The sequence below is a fragment of the Lynx canadensis genome, chromosome D2 (genome assembly GCF_007474595.2).
Source record: "Lynx canadensis isolate LIC74 chromosome D2, mLynCan4.pri.v2, whole genome shotgun sequence".
Lineage (NCBI taxonomy): Eukaryota > Metazoa > Chordata > Mammalia > Carnivora > Felidae > Lynx > Lynx canadensis.
In genome coordinates, this window is record NC_044313.2 from 41,847,972 (window position 1) to 41,865,515 (window position 17,544).

Here is a 17,544-nt window from a genome sequence, read left to right on the forward strand (position 1 = left end):
CGGCCCCTTCAGATTGTCACTCCCCACAGTGCCGCATTCATGCGTCAGTTCTAAATAGTCCCACTGTTCAGCTTTAACGAGAAGTAATACCAATTCCCATGTTTGCTCAGAGAGCACCATATTTCATCAAACCAGAGCCCGTGCCGGCTCAGATTACTGACCGAGACAATGTTCTGTAATCCTGGTTTATTCACATGTCACGGGTATTTTAGCAAAACAGAAATGAATGGCCTGAGCCACCCTAGGAAGTAACGGGAGGCTTGGGTTCCCGCCCAGGGGAAGTCATGCTTTCTCCTGCCACAGTTCTCAGAGGAACTGACTTTGATTCTCCGAGCTTTTCCCGACTTTCAGAAAGAGAATATGGGCTGAGGAGGAGTCACAAAGTGGGTAGCTATTTCCCTATAAAATGTTAACTCCACGGATGGATTTTGCCGGAGCAAAAATAAAATCTGTCATTGATTATAAAGTCCTTTGTGCCTGTTACTTCACAGATTTACTACACTCGGGCCCGGCGGCCTGGGGAGGCCCTGGGATTCTTGTCTCCAGCGCCCCTGCAAACCCGTCGGCTGCTTTTTCACAGCTCATACCCCAAAAGAGAAAAGGAACTCACTCACATCTCTTTTGTCCATGAGGGCCCAGAGCTTTGGAAGTCTAGATGAAGGGCTGTCAGTCACACACCCACCCCCGCCCCCACCAATCTCTGGACAGGGACCCACAGATACTGCCCGTAGAGGTCTATGACTTCCTAATCACAGAAACATTCTCCTTCCTTTCCCTTTCTTTTTAGCTCTTGGCGCTGTGCACTAAGAAATGCATTTCCTCTGCAGAGCGAGGCTAGGCAGAACCTCTCACCAAATTTCTCCAAGTCTGCGTCCACTTTAAATAGGCTACAATCTCTTCTGAACACACAAAGAAAGAGTTGTAACAGGGATCCATGCTATTTAGGACTCTCTCATGCTAAAACCCTGCTAATAATCCTCAGAATACCTTGCTCCTGTCCCCATTTTAGAGCTAAAGAAACTGAGGCCCCAGAAAGCTCAAACAGCTTGCTGAAGGCCATACAGCTGGGTAGTGGGGGAAACAGGCACACAAATCTAGTCCCAATTGACTCCAAAGGTCACAATGTTTCTCTCACTTCCAAGGATGGGTTGACCTGAGGCCACAGCCTCAGGCATCCAGTGTTGGAACTGAAACAGAGCCCAGGGGTCAGGCTTCTCTTGTAAATGGGAGGCTGCTGGGGTTCCAAAGAGGCGATGGGGCTGGGGACCGAGCTAGTGAGAGCCGAAAACTGACCCTCCCACCAGCTCACTGGACAAGATCATGAAACGGTTGCTCAGGAACTTTCACGCGGTGTTTATTTGGGGAGAGGTTCTGGAAGAAACCAAATGAGCCTCCCTCTCAGAACTGTCCGCTTTGGTTTCTCCTTTACTCACACACCGAGCTTCTTAACTATTTGAGCTTCTTCGCTTCTTCCCTGGGGTTTTCTGAGCTTCAGGGAACCAGAGTGTGGCAGACAGACCTGGAAGACTGAGGGCCCCCAAACAATTTCTCACCTCTCTGAAGAGAGTCCTCCTCCCCATCCCAGTCGTCAAGTCCAAGACCTCGGGGCTCCCGATAAGAACAGTGTATGACGCCCCCAGGACCCCGATCCTTTTAGGAGGAAGCTGTCAGAAATCACAGCCCTCAGGACTGGAATCCACAGTCCGCCATCTCAACTCTTATTCTGAGCTACAGCCTGAGCTATTAAAAACAAAACCTTCTCGTTGGCAAGCTCCACAATTAGCCTCATTTCCACGCTAGAAACACTGTTCTGCATGAGCTGAAATTGCACAGCAATTGTTTCTTGTCTTAGCGATGCTGTTTGCAGGCCGTGCTGGGAGCCAGCGAGGATGTGACCCGGTGGTAATCTGAATTGCTTCACCAAACACATTTTTATCCCATCATCTCGGCTACATGAAAGGGGGCCATAGTGCTCCAGTGTTCAAGACTTAAAGTCCCGCTGTTCAGCAATAAAATGAGGCAAGAAATATTAGCCGTCCCTGGCTGATGCCTTAATTCTTTCCCAACAATTCAGAGAATCTGTACCCTACAGGTTTTAGTGCTGGCTAAAGCCTGACCCTCAGGCTGGCTTGAATGGAGGGGGAATGAGTTAAGGAGAGCAAGAAGGCTTTAATGGACACAGATCCCGAATAGCCCAGCTTGTCCGGGCCTCCTGCGGACTAACCCTCCTTTTCACAGGCCTCGATTGTGTATGGCTCCAGCAGAGACAAAACTACCCATGAGCAGAGGTTACCCCCAGCCGGTACAGGTCAGAGGCATTCTGGGGGAGAAGGGGAGAGGAGGGGAGAGGGGAAGTGAGGGACACATAGAGAAGGAGGAAAGCAGGGGTGGGGGTGGGGGAAAAGGAGCTGTAAAAGTCTGTGTGGATCGTTTATAAGGGCAGATCCATCAAGTCTAAGGCTGTGACTTGATCATCTTACCTCCAGGCGAGCAGTTTTGAAAGCTGTTTCACAGAATAAACGGGAGCTACATTAACGGGAAGTCGAATGTGATGTGAGATAATTATCCAAATAAATAAAATGCTTCTCTATAGTCTTCCAAAAGCTACAGGCCTGAGGGTCAGAGGCTTTCAATAGGATGGCCTCTAATCAGACACTGCAAGATTTAAAAGAATTACAAATAGGTTGTGTTTTACACACTAACAGAAGCTTTTTCCAGCAATTTTTCAATTATTGCATTGTGAGCCCTCCAAGAAAAGTAACGATTCTGGCTCACGGAGCCCAAAGTTACCAAGTAAAGGGAACAGGGTGTTCACAAGTTTGCAAGCAGTCCTTTGAAATGTAGCATAGGCAGTATCCTAGATAGTTCTGGAAGAACATGGGTTTGAAGAGGTCCTTTCCTTCCTTCACAGAGATTTGTAAACTTTTTGTGTGGGCCTTGGACAATTTTCTCAGTCTGATGAAACCTGTGGACACTTTTTCAAAAGAGTTTTTTTTTTTTAATATACAATATACAAGGAAGCCAATTCCATTAAAATATAGTTATCCAAATATTTTTAGTATACATGCTGCCGAAGTGAGCACTCCAAATATTTTTAAGAACAACTTTCCAACATAGTAATCTAACTGCCTTTTTATTAATTAATGGAAGTCTCAGATATGTTTAATGCCACTGTGATTGGTTGCCTACATTTCTAATATTAGAAAATGCTAAGTTTCAGTTACAGGTTATTGAAAATAAAAATGTAAATTTTCCCCATCCAAGTTCACAGACCCCCAGAAATTCTCTCCATGGACAAGAAACCACACTAAAGGCAGGATGAAGTTCAGGACCTTCTGACCCAGGGCTAAGCTGAGGGGCAGTGGGCCAGGGACTCACTATCCTGTCACTTTATTGTGAAACCTTGGAAAATCTACTGCTTTCTCTCCTCCTGTCCTGATGCCTTGGAAACGTTTTGTAAAGCAATTTGAAACCACATCCTTCTGCAAGACAATCCTGATGGCTACTTGTCCAAAGATTAATAAAGACCTTTTGATGTACTCCTTCAACAACTGGAATCGTTGTTGCCAAACACGGGTCAGTTAATGGACTAATTCTGAATTTTAATGAGGATCTGGTTCCAGTTGCCCTGGGTTGGTTAAGCTTTGGAGTTAGGATTTCTCTTTTCAGAGGCTACCCGGGGAGGGTCCGTGTTCGCCTTACTCTTGCATTTTGGATACACACCGGCTCAGAGGCAACCTGGCATACACACACACACACACACACACACACACACATCCCCTTTCGGGTCCTCACGGGGGAGCTGTCATCTTGCAACTACATAGTCATCACATGCCATTACAGGGGCAACCCGGCAGGCGGGCCCCTCTCCCGAGGCCGCCCAGCCCCCCGCGCAACCCTGGCCAGGCTGTGGCGCCGACACACAGGAGCCGGCCCGGTCCGGGTCTCCGTCTCTCTGCAGGGGAGCGGGGAGCGAGCTCGCCCACGCCCACGCCCCCCACACTCCCGGGCGCACACTCGGGCGCACACCCCTGCGCGCGCACGCCGCCACACACGGGCGCACGCACACCGCAGCCGGGCCAGGGACAGCCGTGTCGGCGGCGGCCCCGCGTGGTCCCGGGCGCACAACCGGTCCCCCCGAGGGCGCCACCGACCGCCCCGCCCCGCCCCGCCCCCCGAACCCGCGGAGCAGAGCGCCCAGTGGGCTGCAAAGTTTCGCCGCGCGAGTCCGCTGGGGCGTCGCGTCGGCTCAGGTTTGGCGCGGCTCCGCGGGGCTCCGGACGGCCGTGACCGCTGGCCCGCGGCTCGGGCGGCGAGGACGGACCTGCGCGCTCGCCTCGGGTCCCGCTCTACCCCGCGCCCCGCGCGGATCTCAGCATCCAGCGCCCCGCGCGCCCTCCCGCCGCCACAGGGTCGGTCCGCAGTCGCCGGTGCGCCCGCGAGTTCTCTCCTCCTCCCCGGCTTCGACCCTCCTTCGCCGCCGCCACCCACCATGGCCCGTGGCCCTGCTGGGACGAGCCCGGGAAGGCGGCCCCAACTGTTGCCGCTGCTGCCTCTGCTTCTGCTGCTGCTCCGGGACGCGGGCGGCAGCCACCCGGCCCCCGCCTGGTCCGCCTCGCCTGCAGCCTCTGATGGTCTGGCTGGGATCAAGGACCCCTGGCGGTCCCTGGGGGACGCGGCCACCACTCTGGGCCCCGGCGCCCAAGACATGGTCGCTGTCCACATGCTCCGGCTTTATGAGAAATACAGTCGGAGGGGCGCGAGGCCAGGAGGGGGCAACACGGTTCGCAGCTTCCGGGCCCGGCTGGGTAAGTAGAGGGGGCCCCGGGCACCCCCTCTTCTCCTAGTCCCCCTTCCTCACTTATTCATCCTCCCCTGCCACTGCACCCTCTTTGATTCTTCCTTCTAGTCATAGACTCATTCATTCATTCATTCATTCACTATTCAGCAAGCACTTTATGCCAGGCTCTGAGACTCCAGTGGAGACACCAGAGTGGCAGTGACACAGAATTCCTGCCCCTAGCGTGCTGCCAAACCTGGGAGGGTGTCACACTTGTGTAGACATAGACCACCCCATACACAAAGCTTTAAGCGTAGGGTGAGATGGTACTGGGCTGGGGAAGCTCATGGTGGGTGGTATCCATGTCATAGGGGTGAGACGTGTTGGCTCTTGACAGATGAGAAGGCTCTTGACACTGAGTGGGTCCAGTCAGGTGGGCATAAGGCAGTCCAGATACTGCTGGACATGGCCCAGGCAGAGGACGTGAAGCTCTAACTGGGGCACACGGTGAGTTGGGTGGCTGGGCCAACAGAGTGAACTGAGAAGGGCTTTGGGTGCCTTGTCTTGGGTACACACAACTGAGACCTCCATGAAATGCAGCACTAACCTTAAATGTTCAGACCACAGGGCTTTGAGGAAGGGTCCAGAAGCTTGGGCAGTGGGGGCATCCTACTCCCCTCCCACCCTTGCCCCACCCAAGCAGATCCTTTCCCCTCTCCTCATTTCTTGGAAGGAGCTGGACAGAGGCCACTGAAAGAGCCCCCCCCCCCCCCTGCACTGAGAGCACTTTGGGGCTGTGGCCTCAGCTATCAACCAGCCCCGGCTGGGCTACCACTCCAGGCCCTGGGCAAGGTGCAGCCTGGTGGCAGGAGTGGCGGGAAAACCCTGGTTGTCATGGAGACCACTCATGGTCACAGAATATCATTCCAGAAAATGTGGGTAGGGGTCCCTGCAGCCCTTGTCGGGGAGAAGACCATTTATCAGGAGAAAGACTGTTGGTCTCTAAGGTCCCTCCTGAGGTGGAGGGGAGCAAGCCCAGCACTGGGGCCAGACAGGCTGGATCAGGTCGGCCACCTGTTGATTGCTGGTTGTGTGACTCAAGGTGACACCTATGGTTTCAAAGCCAGACCTGGGAAGCTTGGCCGTGTGTAACTGTGTACTGGGGACTATCTGCCACGGAGAGGCCTGTCCCCCCACCCCCCACTTAGCAGACCACTTGGTCAGTGTTTCTGGGCTCCAACCGGATCTAACTCTGTCCTCCCCTGTACTTTTTATTCACCGCATGGAGTCCATGTCTGGAGCATCATTATTAAATTAAGCCACTCAAGAATTAGCCAGCATAAAAATGACCTCGGGCGAATCACTAAATCTCTGTGGACTTTAGTGTACTCATCTACAAAATGGGCAGGTCATGCCAGTATCTTTCCTGTGGGGTTGCCCAGAGCCCAGCACTGGCCAGATGAGGTATTGGTGCATGTTGTTTCCATGGGAATACAAAGCATTTGTGTTCATATAGGTGAAGACTTGACCTTGCACCCACTGACGCAGTCCTCAAAGCCTTGTAGTTGAGGAAAGCAAGGCCAGCCAAGTCACTGCTGCAACAGGGGTGAGCGCGTCCACTGAGCGCACCCACTGCCGCAGCCCGGGCGTGGAGGTGCGTGGCCTTGTCTTTCCACTTTCACAGAATGGGGGCAGTAGAAGTAATAGCGAAGCATTGGATGTTAGCCCTGAGCGGGACCTGGAGACAGTACTTCAAATCCAGCCCTCCCATCTTACAGATAAGGAAACTGAGGCTGAGGTAGGGGGCTGTTCACAGTGGCACCCATCTGCTGTCCCCACTGCTAGCATCCTCTTCCCACCTTCAGCAGAACTAAACCCGGGACTTAGGAGACAGAGGGCAGAACAGACAATTCTCTGGGAGATCAGAATTATTCTGGACCAGTGTGCGACTGACAAATGCAGCACGCTTACTTGGAACCGTTTGACAGCCATGAATACCAGCCCCAGCCAGCTCCACCAGCCTTACCCCTCTGGGCATGGGTTTCTTGTGCACACAGTGGGGAGGGGAAGATGCGGTGGGATGAGGTGGGTTTGTGCCTGACATAGCGTAGGCCCAGGCAGTTTGGTTTCTCATCCCCCTCCTTCCATTCACACCAAGCCCCTCGCCAGCCCTCAGAGATGCCTGGTTTGTGACCCCGCGATCCAGCTGCGAGCCTGGGCAGGGCCCCTCGTCTTTGGGTGAGGCACAAATGTGGGGCTTTTAGCTCCGGCCCTCGAACATACTGGTACCATCCTGTGGCCTGACAGTGGCCTCTGCAGCCCCAGTGGTCTAGTCCCTGCAGCCACGTTCCTTGTTGCAATGGAACCACATAACTTGCATGCCACCACGCACCATAGCTCAAGTGCTGAGTGTGGGCTGTGAGCTGGACTGGTAAGGTCCAAATCCTGAGGCTGCGACCAGCGTAAGGGATAAACTTGTCCACCACTCAGGTTTTGTTTTTCACTTCTAAAACGGGGCTAGTAATGTTCCCTTCCTTATAGGGTTTTTAAAATGAACTGAGGTATGTCAAGTGCTTAAGACAGTGCCTGGCACGTGTGTCCGTAATTTATTAGATGCTACTATTTTTGCTTCAGCCACCCCTGCCTCCCTCCCTTCCATTGCTCCCTGAAATGTGTCTTGTTCCCTATTAAGTCTACCGCAGTGGAGAGAGTTTCTGAGCCAGATGCTGAGGGTTAAGGTTAGGTATTCCCTGCCCCCACTGCCCCAAACAACTTGTGTTTAAATCTGAGCTTTTCCACTGACCTGTGTGAAATTGGGCAAGTTACTTAACCTCTCTGAGCTTGATTCTTCATCTTTAAATGAGAGTAGTAATACATACCTATGCGCCAACAATGCCAAAAGTCACGTTCATTTCAGTTCTCCCGAGCACTTCACTAGGTGGCAGGTGCTGTAAGTTCAGAGGATGCAAAGATGCAGACACTCTTGGCCCTGCTCAGAAAAATGCACGAGCTGGTGGGTCAAGGAGAAATAAATGCCGTGCAGTGAGAAGGGGCTGTGGGCGTGTTTCGGGGGCCAAGGGACCTGATGACACTGACCCAGCAGGGAGAGGGCCAGTGGGGAGGGGCCAGTGACGCCTTCCCAGAGCAGGTGAGCAGACATCGGGGGGTGGGGAGTCGGGGGGGAGGCAAGGGAAGAGAGGGGGAAGAGAGAGAGCATGAAATAAATTTGTGCTCACCTGCAAATCATAGAAAATCACACTAAAGAAAAGAATCCGTTCCTAATCACAAACCAGAGTTAATACATATATATTATAGTTTATATAAATGTATTACTATATTCTCTATATATGTACAGTATCTAATAAGATCCTATCTTTAACATGCAGGTAAAAGTTGCTATATCCTCATTTGAAGTTACCTTTTACCCATTACTGGTCATCCCGAATTGGTTTTCATGCCTGTCGGCCATTTGCAATTTTCCCTATGGAAATGGCTTCCTCCTCGATGGGGTTCTTGACTTTTTCTTACTGATTTGTAGAGCTTTTTTGTGTAGTGAGGATATTGACTCTTCATCTGTAATAGATGATTTCCTTACAAAGCATGAGTGTGATGTGAGGGATGACAGTGATCTGGGGCCACGGTAGCAGTTGAGGAGGGGCCATGGGTAAGGACAGTGGCGGAGGGCTGCAGAGTTCAGGATGGCTGTGGAGAAACAGGACACAAAGCCAGTAGGAACTGCGGTTGGTCAGACGCAGGAGGAGAGAGGCTGTGAGACTCTCTGGCTCCTTCTAGAGGTGTGGACAGGAGGACAGGGAGGGGGCAAGGACAAGGTGCCCTGAGCGTAGCAGTAGTTGATGACACCACACGGCCAGTACGTTCTGAGCGTGTTCGGTGCCAGGCACCATGCCGTGAGCTCTACAGAGATGATCTTACAACTTTGGGAAGTGCCTACAAATACTCTGCTCAGCTTAGTGTGGAAACTGAGGCAAAAAGAGGCCCCATGACTTGCCTAAGGCTCCATAGCTAGTAAGTGATGCAAGCAGGATTCCTCTGGGGCCTGCCTGAAAATAGATGCTTGATGCATGTTCGTTCTCCTCCCTCTGTGCCCATGGCTGGCCCATGGCTCCCTTCCTCCAGCTTCCATGGGTGCTTCAGCCTCACGTTCTCCCTCTGGTCTCCCTGTTGGCTGTTTCCAGGGCGGTGGATGAAGGAACAAATCTCATGTGGCTTGGGTTCTGTTCCTATAGGGCAGAGCAGTCTGAAGGTCCTCTTGTCCTGAAGGTTGGCCGGCAGGGTACCTGGGGGAACCCTTGGGCTAGAGCTACCTCTCCCCCCACCTCCAGTCCCATCCCCACTACCCTCGGAAAGGAGGCTGAGTGCCCACAAAGCGGACCCAGTTAGGGTTCTGAGATTTCAAAAACTCCAAGGAGAGATGGGTTTGTCTAAATAAAGTCAGTCCTTTCTTTCTCTGAGAGGCAGAATTCCAACCCATCCAAATAATGACTTGTGTTTGCAAAATGTTTTACAGTTCACAGCACATGGCCTTTGTTACATTTGCTGTTAGGTAGATCACCATTCTATCTAGAGTACACAGGGGAGCGTGGCCTTGGGGTCAGACAGACCCGGGTGCTCTGCCCCTTACCAGCTGTGTGACTTTAGGCAAGTTAGATACCCTTTCTGAAGCTCCATCTTCTCTCAGAGAGTGAATGACCCGTCTGCTCTCCTCTTTGGGAAAATGTGGAATCAAACATGCATACATGCTGGAAGCCTGGACCTCCATAACTGGTAAACAAGATTATTCCTATTTTAAAGAGGAGAAAACTGAGGCTCAAGCGAAAGTAACTGGACAAAGATCCTGCTGCCCCTTGTCTCCAGGGGGATTTGTATCATCTCTGTCTTACCAAAGAACGAGGTTTTCTGGACTTCTTTCAGGATGTGTTTGCTGAACCCCAGGGCAGCAGGCCAGGAATCACCCTTTGTTAACTGGGACAGACAGATCTAGCAAAGACCCCACTCTCCCCCGTCATTCACTACGTACTTCTGAGTGGAAGTTTGAGCAGAGACCTGAAGGGGAGAGGGGGCGGTGCCTGCCGCAGGAGGCTTGATGGCCAAAAAGCCACAGCTGAGGCAAAGCCCTGAGAGAGGATGCTTCCTGTTGGAAGGACCAGAAGCCAGGGTGACTGGGGCAGAGATGGGGGTGGGGTGGGAGGCAGGCCAGGTCAAGCAGGGCCTCTGCAAGGGGTCCAGTGTTGCTTTAGGGCCAATGGAGGGCTCTGAGCAGGGCAGTGACCTGTGAGTGAATGCCCAGGGCCTCCCTTGGACAGTGCTCTGCAAAGCTGTGACAGGGCAGCAGATGGCGTCATCACGATGGCCTGTCTATGGCCTGAGGTGGCTCCGACCACCTTTTCCAGGCCCCCCCCCCCCCCGCCATCAGCCCAACACTTAGCCCAGAGTAAGAGTTTCTGAAATGTTTACTAAGAAAGGGAGGGAGGCACGGAGGGAAGCAAGAAAGAGAAAGGAAAAGAAGCATATAAAAGGAGGGAGAGAGGAAGGAGAAAAGAAAGGAGGGAGGGAGGGAGGAACTTTTCTTGCTGACCATGAGATATGGCACCAGAGCGGTTCACAGGAAATAGGAAGTTCTCTTGGGTGTTTCGCCTTTGAGGCCCAGGCTCATCCAAGCCGGGAGACTTCACATAGGTTCCCCTTATGTCAGCCACAGCCCAGAGCCCCCTGCACTACATGACTCAGGATCAGTCAGAGAGCAGACCCAGCCTGCGGCCCTTCGCAGGTGGGAGACGGGGGGACCCATCTCCACCCACAGTTCCCAGCAGAGCGGGTCTTCAGGCAGCAGGCTGCCTCATGAGGGACAAGCTCCTGGTGTCCAAAGGTGGCTCAAGCCCAACGGAGGAAGGACTCCTGTCCTGAGTGGGATGGATCAGGCTGCGTGACCTCAAAGGTGTCTCCCCCTCTCTGCGGTTCGGAGCCTTAAGAGAGGGGCAGCATTTACTGTCCCTCTCCTGCATCCTGGGCAGAAATACCCCTCAGGGAAGGCCAGCTCTCCTCTGAGGCTCCTTGGGGGCAGGCCTCCCAGCACCTTCCTTGGACCACACCTGTCTCAGGCCAAAGCTGCTGGCCCTGCCATGGTGGTCACAGCCGACCTTCTTCATAGACCCTGTAGTCCTTTAGCTTCACCACTAAGAGGGAGGCTGAGGGGCTGTTCTCTGGGGAGGCCCATCTCTGTGCTCCCAGTCTGCTGCTCACCAAAGGTTCTAAGTTCCTAGGCCAGAGATGCTTGCTTCCTGCTGTGATGGGCAAGCTCCTTGGAAAGAGTCAGAGATGTCCATCCTAGAGCCTCTTCGGCATTTTCTAGCAAAGAATCTGTAGCAGAAAAATACGCTCAAATTGGATGAAAGAAGAAATACTTCATCTGCCTGGTGAGCTGGGTTACAACTCAGATAATTTGGATCACTGAGGGGACACCGAGTTGCTCGCCAGCCTTGATGTTTGGATAGAAGTGGGAAGGAACCTCATTTAGGGGTTCTTCCTTGGTGCCTGGCACACTACATATGCTCTTTATTTAATCCTGCAGAGAATTATGTGAGATGGAGACCCGACTCTCTGTCCGGGGCAGATGAGCTTGGGGTGGTCCTGATGCAGCCTGGGGGCCTGGTTCCTGCGGCCCTTTCTAGCCCGACGGGTGTGGGGGCTGCATTGTTGGGGAGCTTGCTCCCCACCCACACATCAACCTTAGATTCACAAACTGGCCTGATGGTTGGAACCCCCCGGGATGCTGTTCATAACACAAATTCCTTGGCCCCTCTGTCCCTGACCCTCTGAATCAGCATCTCCAGGGTAGGAGAGCAGAGATCAGGAAGTTGGGGAAATGCGGAACTTGAGCCCGTAACACTCCAGGCTGCAGTGTCTGGAGAAGCCAAGTATAAATGGCCTTCAAGGCCCCCTGCACGGCTCCTTGTGTGTGGAGCATGTTGGGAGGCTGCCACTGTCTCCTGCGGGTTTGCTCCAAGGGGTCACAAAAGGCAGGGTCTTTAGGGTGTCATCCAAACCTTGATTGACATTTATCAGGCCCTCCTTGGATATGCTTTTCCTTTCCTTCCTCTTTCTCTCGTAGTCCCTTAAGAGTACACGACAATTCCCAATCGAATTATTCCTTCTTCCTAATAGAAGGAAATAACCTTAACCTGAAGATTTTGGTTAAATAAAAAAAAAAAAACAAATCCAAGCTGATTCTGTGGGTGCAGGTGTTAGAGAAGCTAAGGACCTGATACATGCCCTTTGGGCCCAGTGTCCCTGCACACATACACACTCCCATGCTTGGGGGCTCCGTCCTTCTTGCAACTTTTCCCAGAAGTCTTCACCAGCAGACAGACACCTGGCATCAGGAAGTAGAGCAGCTGGAGGAAGGCAGCCAACCTGGCGGCTCTGGTGTCCCGCCAGCCTGCAGTGTCATAGGGAGGCCTTGGGAATGACCCCTCCTTCCTACTCGAACCTTCCAGAGGATGTGGCCATTCAGAGAACTCAGGCTGCCTGATCTTGGGGCAGCTTCCTGGGGCCACCGATGAGAATGTTCTGCTCCGTGGCCCTAGGGTTCACCTAGTAGAACCAAGAAAGAGGTGCCTGACAGCCTCAGGGATGCAGGGGCCAGAGCATTCTAGAGCTGCAAATGCAGTGTTTGAGGAATCCCAGTGCTTATCATGATCTGGGCCTCTGGAGAGCAACCTGGTCTTTGGGGACTCTGTTGAGTGGTTTTGTGCAACCCTGATACTGCCCTTTCTTTGTAAAAAAAAAGCTTTAAAAACCCTTAGGCAAAACAAATAGAAGACACCCAAACAGCTGTGCCCTTAAGGCCAGTTTTCCTCAGAAAGCACTCAGAATGCAGGGAAAGTAAGGTAAGAGGGGCTCTACTTCATTCACCTCGTTTGGAAGAATGACTGCATTTGATATCTGTGAAACAGAGGCCTGGGCAGATACAGGAGGGGGGCTGTCAGCAGGGCTTGGACCCAACCCAACCCATCCCAGAAACCTGATTCCACCTTATCTCCTCCACCAGCTGTCAGTGATGTTTGGCCATTTGTTCACTGAATGGCACTGGAGTGCAGGGAGAGGAGGCATGTGTGTTAGGGCCCGGCAGGCCTGAGCCCCTATGTGTCTACTACCCTTTGCTTGGAGCAATGGTATATTTATTGACAGTCCCCAACTGCTCTGACCTGTTTTTCATCCGTTCATTGAGGATAAGTAAGGGTACCCTCCTCAGTTTACTGTGAGGATTACATGAGAGGAAGAAAACCTGGCTGGCCTGGAGGTGCTCCCTAAATGGGCATTGTTCTTCCAACCTGGCCCCTGGAGGGAGACACAGGGACCCTCCGGACCTATCTTAGAAAGAACCTAACCTACTACGGTCTGTTCTTCCCTCACAGAAGTGGTCGACCAGAAGGCTGTGTATTTCTTCAACCTGACTTCTATGCAGGATTCAGAAATGATCCTCGCGGCCACATTCCACTTCTACTCAGAACCTCGGTGGCCCCGGGCACGAGAGGCCCCATGCAAGCAGCGGGCCAAGAATGTGTCCTGCCGCCTACTGCCCCTGGGCCTGCCCGCTCGCCAGCACCTTCTCTTCCGCAGTCTCTCTCAGAACACGGCCACACAGGGGCTGCTCCGCGGGGCCATGGCCCTGGCGCCCCCGCCTCGGGGACTGTGGCAGGCCAAGGACATCTCCCCCATTGTCAAGGCAGCCCGCCAAGATGGCGAGCTGATCCTCTCTGCTCAGCTGGATCCTGGGGAGAAGGCCCCAGGGGTGTCCAGGCCCAGCCCGCACGCACCCTACATCCTCATCTACGCTGACGACCTGGCCATCTCGGAGCCTAACAGTGTGGCAGTGACACTACAGAGATATGACCCCTTCCAGGCTGGGGACCCGGAGCCCGGCGCTGCCCCCAACAGCTCGGCGGACCCCCGCGTGCGCAGGGCCACGCAGGCCACCGGACCCCTCCAGGACAACGAGCTGCCAGGGCTGGACGAGAGGCCGGCACACGCCTCCCACGCCCAGCACTATCACAAGCACGAACTGTGGCCCGGCCCTTTCCGGGCGCTGAAGCCGCGGCCTGGGCGCAAGGACCGCCGGAAGAAGGGCCCGGATGTGTTCATGGGCTCCTCGAGGGTGCTGGACTTCGACGAGAAGACGATGCAGAAAGCCCGGAGGAAGCAGTGGGCCGAGCCGAGGGTCTGCTCCCGCAGGTATTTGAAGGTGGACTTCGCAGACATCGGGTGGAATGAATGGATCATCTTGCCCAAGTCCTTCGACGCCTACTACTGCGCCGGCGTGTGCGAGTTCCCCATGCCCAAGGTAGGCTGTGTCTGGGTAACACCGATGCGTTCAGCCCCTTGTCTGTCTGTGACTCTCCACACGGCCCCTGCCGGCAAGTCCCTCTGCCCTGGGACCTGCTTCCTGTCTGTAAAATGGGGATTGGAACACCTCGCATCGAGTCAAGGTAGGGGACAGGTAGGCAGAGGTCCTAGAGCAGCAGCCTGTCAGGCGAATACAGCCCACAGACAGACGTGGTTTGGCTGTGCTTTTGAAAGTGCTGACTTAGTTGAGTTTGAATTTTAAATCAGAACATTGCTTCGTTTGAAAAGGAGAACCCATCTCCTTAGATGTGTGTTCCCACATAGCAGCTGCCTTACAAGGATTGGGTCCATGCTGCCCCCCTGTAGACAGGACAGGCCTCTGAAGCCCCTTCCTCACCAAGGCTCTCATTCCTGTTCCTGGCCCGGAACTCAGGGTGTTGGCATCTGTGACCAGTGGAGAGTTGGCCTCAGTGGCTTCCTATATGGACTCCCTGCTCCCCGCCTCCCACTCGGGGCAGGAACCCACAGGACAACTAGCTTTCACTTGTACGAGTCGGCAGGAAACAGCGCATGAGGCCACTGTGCTGGCCCTGGGGTTCCAGAACCTCACTTTCCCTCCAGTCTGGGTTGTGGCTCTGTCCATCCAGCTCCCCACAGCCAGAGCTGCGGTGGGCTGGCTGCCAGCTGATGTCGCCCCTCCCGACAGTGTGCACACTTTCCTCCAGCTTAGCTCCTCTGCTGAGTTCCAGGTCATTCCTTCCCCTTCCAGAAAGGAAGTCAGTGCATAAATCCAATTTGAATGTAAATAAATCAGTCAGCTGGGAAATCCCGGCCGCAGACACAGGCAGCATTAACCTGTTTGGGGAATTAAGGGGCTTTTCCTTAAAGCCATGCATGTGCAAGAGAGAGGAAGGGAGGTGCCCAACAGGGAGACAGGTATTGGCCGGAAGAGCCTAGCACAGGCCTGGACAGATACAGGATGAGCAGTCGGCAGGCTCCAGCTGGCTGACCCAGCACTTACCTTATCAGTCTAGCTGGCTGCCTGCCACCTTCCCTGACAGCAGCCTGAACCCACAAATCAGATGTCCCTCCTTTCACCTCCCCACGCAAGGGGGCTTCCTCATGAACGCACTGTGTATAAAACTTCCTTTGGCCCGAAATGAGCTGAAACTCCCGTGGCTTGGTCTTGTTTCTCTTGTTGGAGGTGTGTGAGACAGCATTCTCTGTGTTTGTGGCTACGGCCCAGGCTCTTCTGGGTATGCGACTCCGCCTGGGGAGGGAAAGAAAACCCAAGTGGCTCCTCCAACTTTCCTTGACTTTTGGCTGCTTCCTAACTGAGCGGTCTTGATCAGTTTACTTTGACATTTGAAGCTTCCATTTCCTATTAGAATTAAGGTAGTCCCACCCCATACCACTGATACTATGACGAGATGAAGCAGCCCCTGACATCCCTCCCCCCGGCCCCCCCCGCAGTCACACCCTTCTGGGAAATGTCCATTTCCAGCCCCATCATGCTGGCGCGCCCACGCCTGTGGGCCTTCCCTTCCAGTGCTGAGAACACCCTCCCACTGGAAGCATGTCTGAACTCCTCGGACTGTGAAATCTGGGCAGCTGTGGCCCAGGCAGAACAGCTAGGCATCGCCCTCTGGATAACTCCTGCCCAGTTCCAGGAGCTCCTTGGGGATGAGCGACGCACAGGTGCCCCCAAGTGGCCAGTGCCATGAAGGGATGTGTCTTCCCTCCGGGAGACGTGAGGGGCAGGAAGGCCCGAGGCCCTTGCACATCTCCTTGGGACGCAGTCTGTGGCTGACTTCAGAGGAAATGTGTGCCCAGCCCCGGAAAGTCACCTTTTCTCCTAGATCGACACCTTTTCTGTGGCCTCAGTCAAGGACGCTCTGGTGGCACAGTGGGTGGGTGAGGGCAGAGCGCCTAGGTAACCATGCCCTTTCCTGCCTTGCAGATGGTCCGCCCGTCCAACCACGCCACCATCCAGAGCATCGTCAGGGCTGTGGGCATCGTCCCAGGCATCCCAGAGCCTTGCTGCGTTCCCGACAAGATGAACTCTCTTGGGGTCCTCTTCCTGGACGAGAACCGGAACGTGGTTCTGAAGGTGTACCCCAACATGTCTGTGGAGACCTGTGCCTGCCGGTAAGACCAGCCACTGCGGGTGGAAGGAAATCTCCGCCCCACCCCACATCCAGCAGGGTAGCATCCTCAGGGCCTTCTGGGGTAAGGCCTTGATGAGGGATGCAGCTGTATATGTGGGGCAGAGCTCAGAGGCACCCTGGCTGGGTCCCAGAAAGATCTGTCCCCTGGGGCACATTCTGGGGTCTCTCATTGCCAATGACTTAGCCCCCCTACATGCCAGTCTGAATCCCCTGAAGGAATCTGGGAATTAGGGCTCGCCTGAAGGCTGCCCATTGCCCATCCCCTCTGCTCTGAAGACCCGAAAGCCGGATGTGTCTGTAGTGTTGGCTTTTGTGACCATCATCTCAAAACCTTGGGAGAAGACTGCAAACTTGAGGGCACCTGCTGTCTTCACAAGAAAGAACCTCTGTTTAAAGAATCCGTTTAAAACACTCTGGGCCACATACTGATTCTGGAAAACAGGGCCTAAATAACGGTATAAACTTCCAAACTCTGCTGCAAAAGCTTTCACAGAAGCCGTATGCACCTATAACCAATTTTGGTTTCTTTTTCTTAATATATATTTTATTTTAAAACAAAGAGGAGGGGGTGGACGCCATTCCCCGCAGAGGTAATCATGCCGGTTAAGTGTGCATTGTTTAAACATGTTTATTGAAATAACACCTACAATAATATGTTGGAATACTAAAAAATAACCAAGATTTTTATATTTTTGTAAATTATACTTTCTATACTGTAGATTGTGTATGTTATGTGTTTTTATGGGATGCTAATAAATTAAAGGTACAGTGGTATCTTGAAAAACTGAATGTCACCCATTCCAAAATATGGAAGGATCCCTATCTATAAATATGACATCTCGGGGGCTGCTGGGGACACAGCCTCCTTTAGGAGCAGAGCCGCACCCCCACCCCCCAGGCCTCTTCACACCTTCTCGTCTCTATCCTGAACTCCAGAAAACAGCTACTCCTATGCCTTCCAGCATGCTGCCCACCCACTTTGCCCCACAGGTGCCACCCTGGGCTCATCCAGGCGGGACAGGGCCCCAGGCAGGCACAGTGGTCTCACGGAGCTTTCTCAATCCTTAGCTTCAGAAGGGACATTGAGTGACTGAAAGGTGTCTGAGACATTCAAAGGAACGTCTGTGGTTGCCTGGGTAGAGACCTCTTACTTGGGGTAGTTCAAGCAAGAGATCCAATGGGAAGCAGTCAGGGGTGTCTCCTGAGGTCCAGGGGCTCCTGGGGAACTAGAAT

At 53.5% G+C, this 17,544-nt stretch overlaps 1 protein-coding gene across 1 annotated transcript; it reads left to right on the forward strand.

Moving 5' to 3' along the window:
- Window positions 1-4,492: 4,492 nt before the first annotated feature.
- On the forward strand, window positions 4,493-16,974 carry GDF10 (growth differentiation factor 10). Its single transcript, XM_030335172.1, has 3 exons — window positions 4,493-4,808; window positions 13,216-14,141; window positions 16,104-16,974. Exons 1-3 carry the CDS (start codon window positions 4,493-4,495, stop codon window positions 16,293-16,295), a joined length of 1,434 nt encoding a protein of 477 aa, XP_030191032.1. The 3' UTR covers window positions 16,296-16,974.
- The last annotated feature ends 570 nt before the right edge of the window (window positions 16,975-17,544 follow it).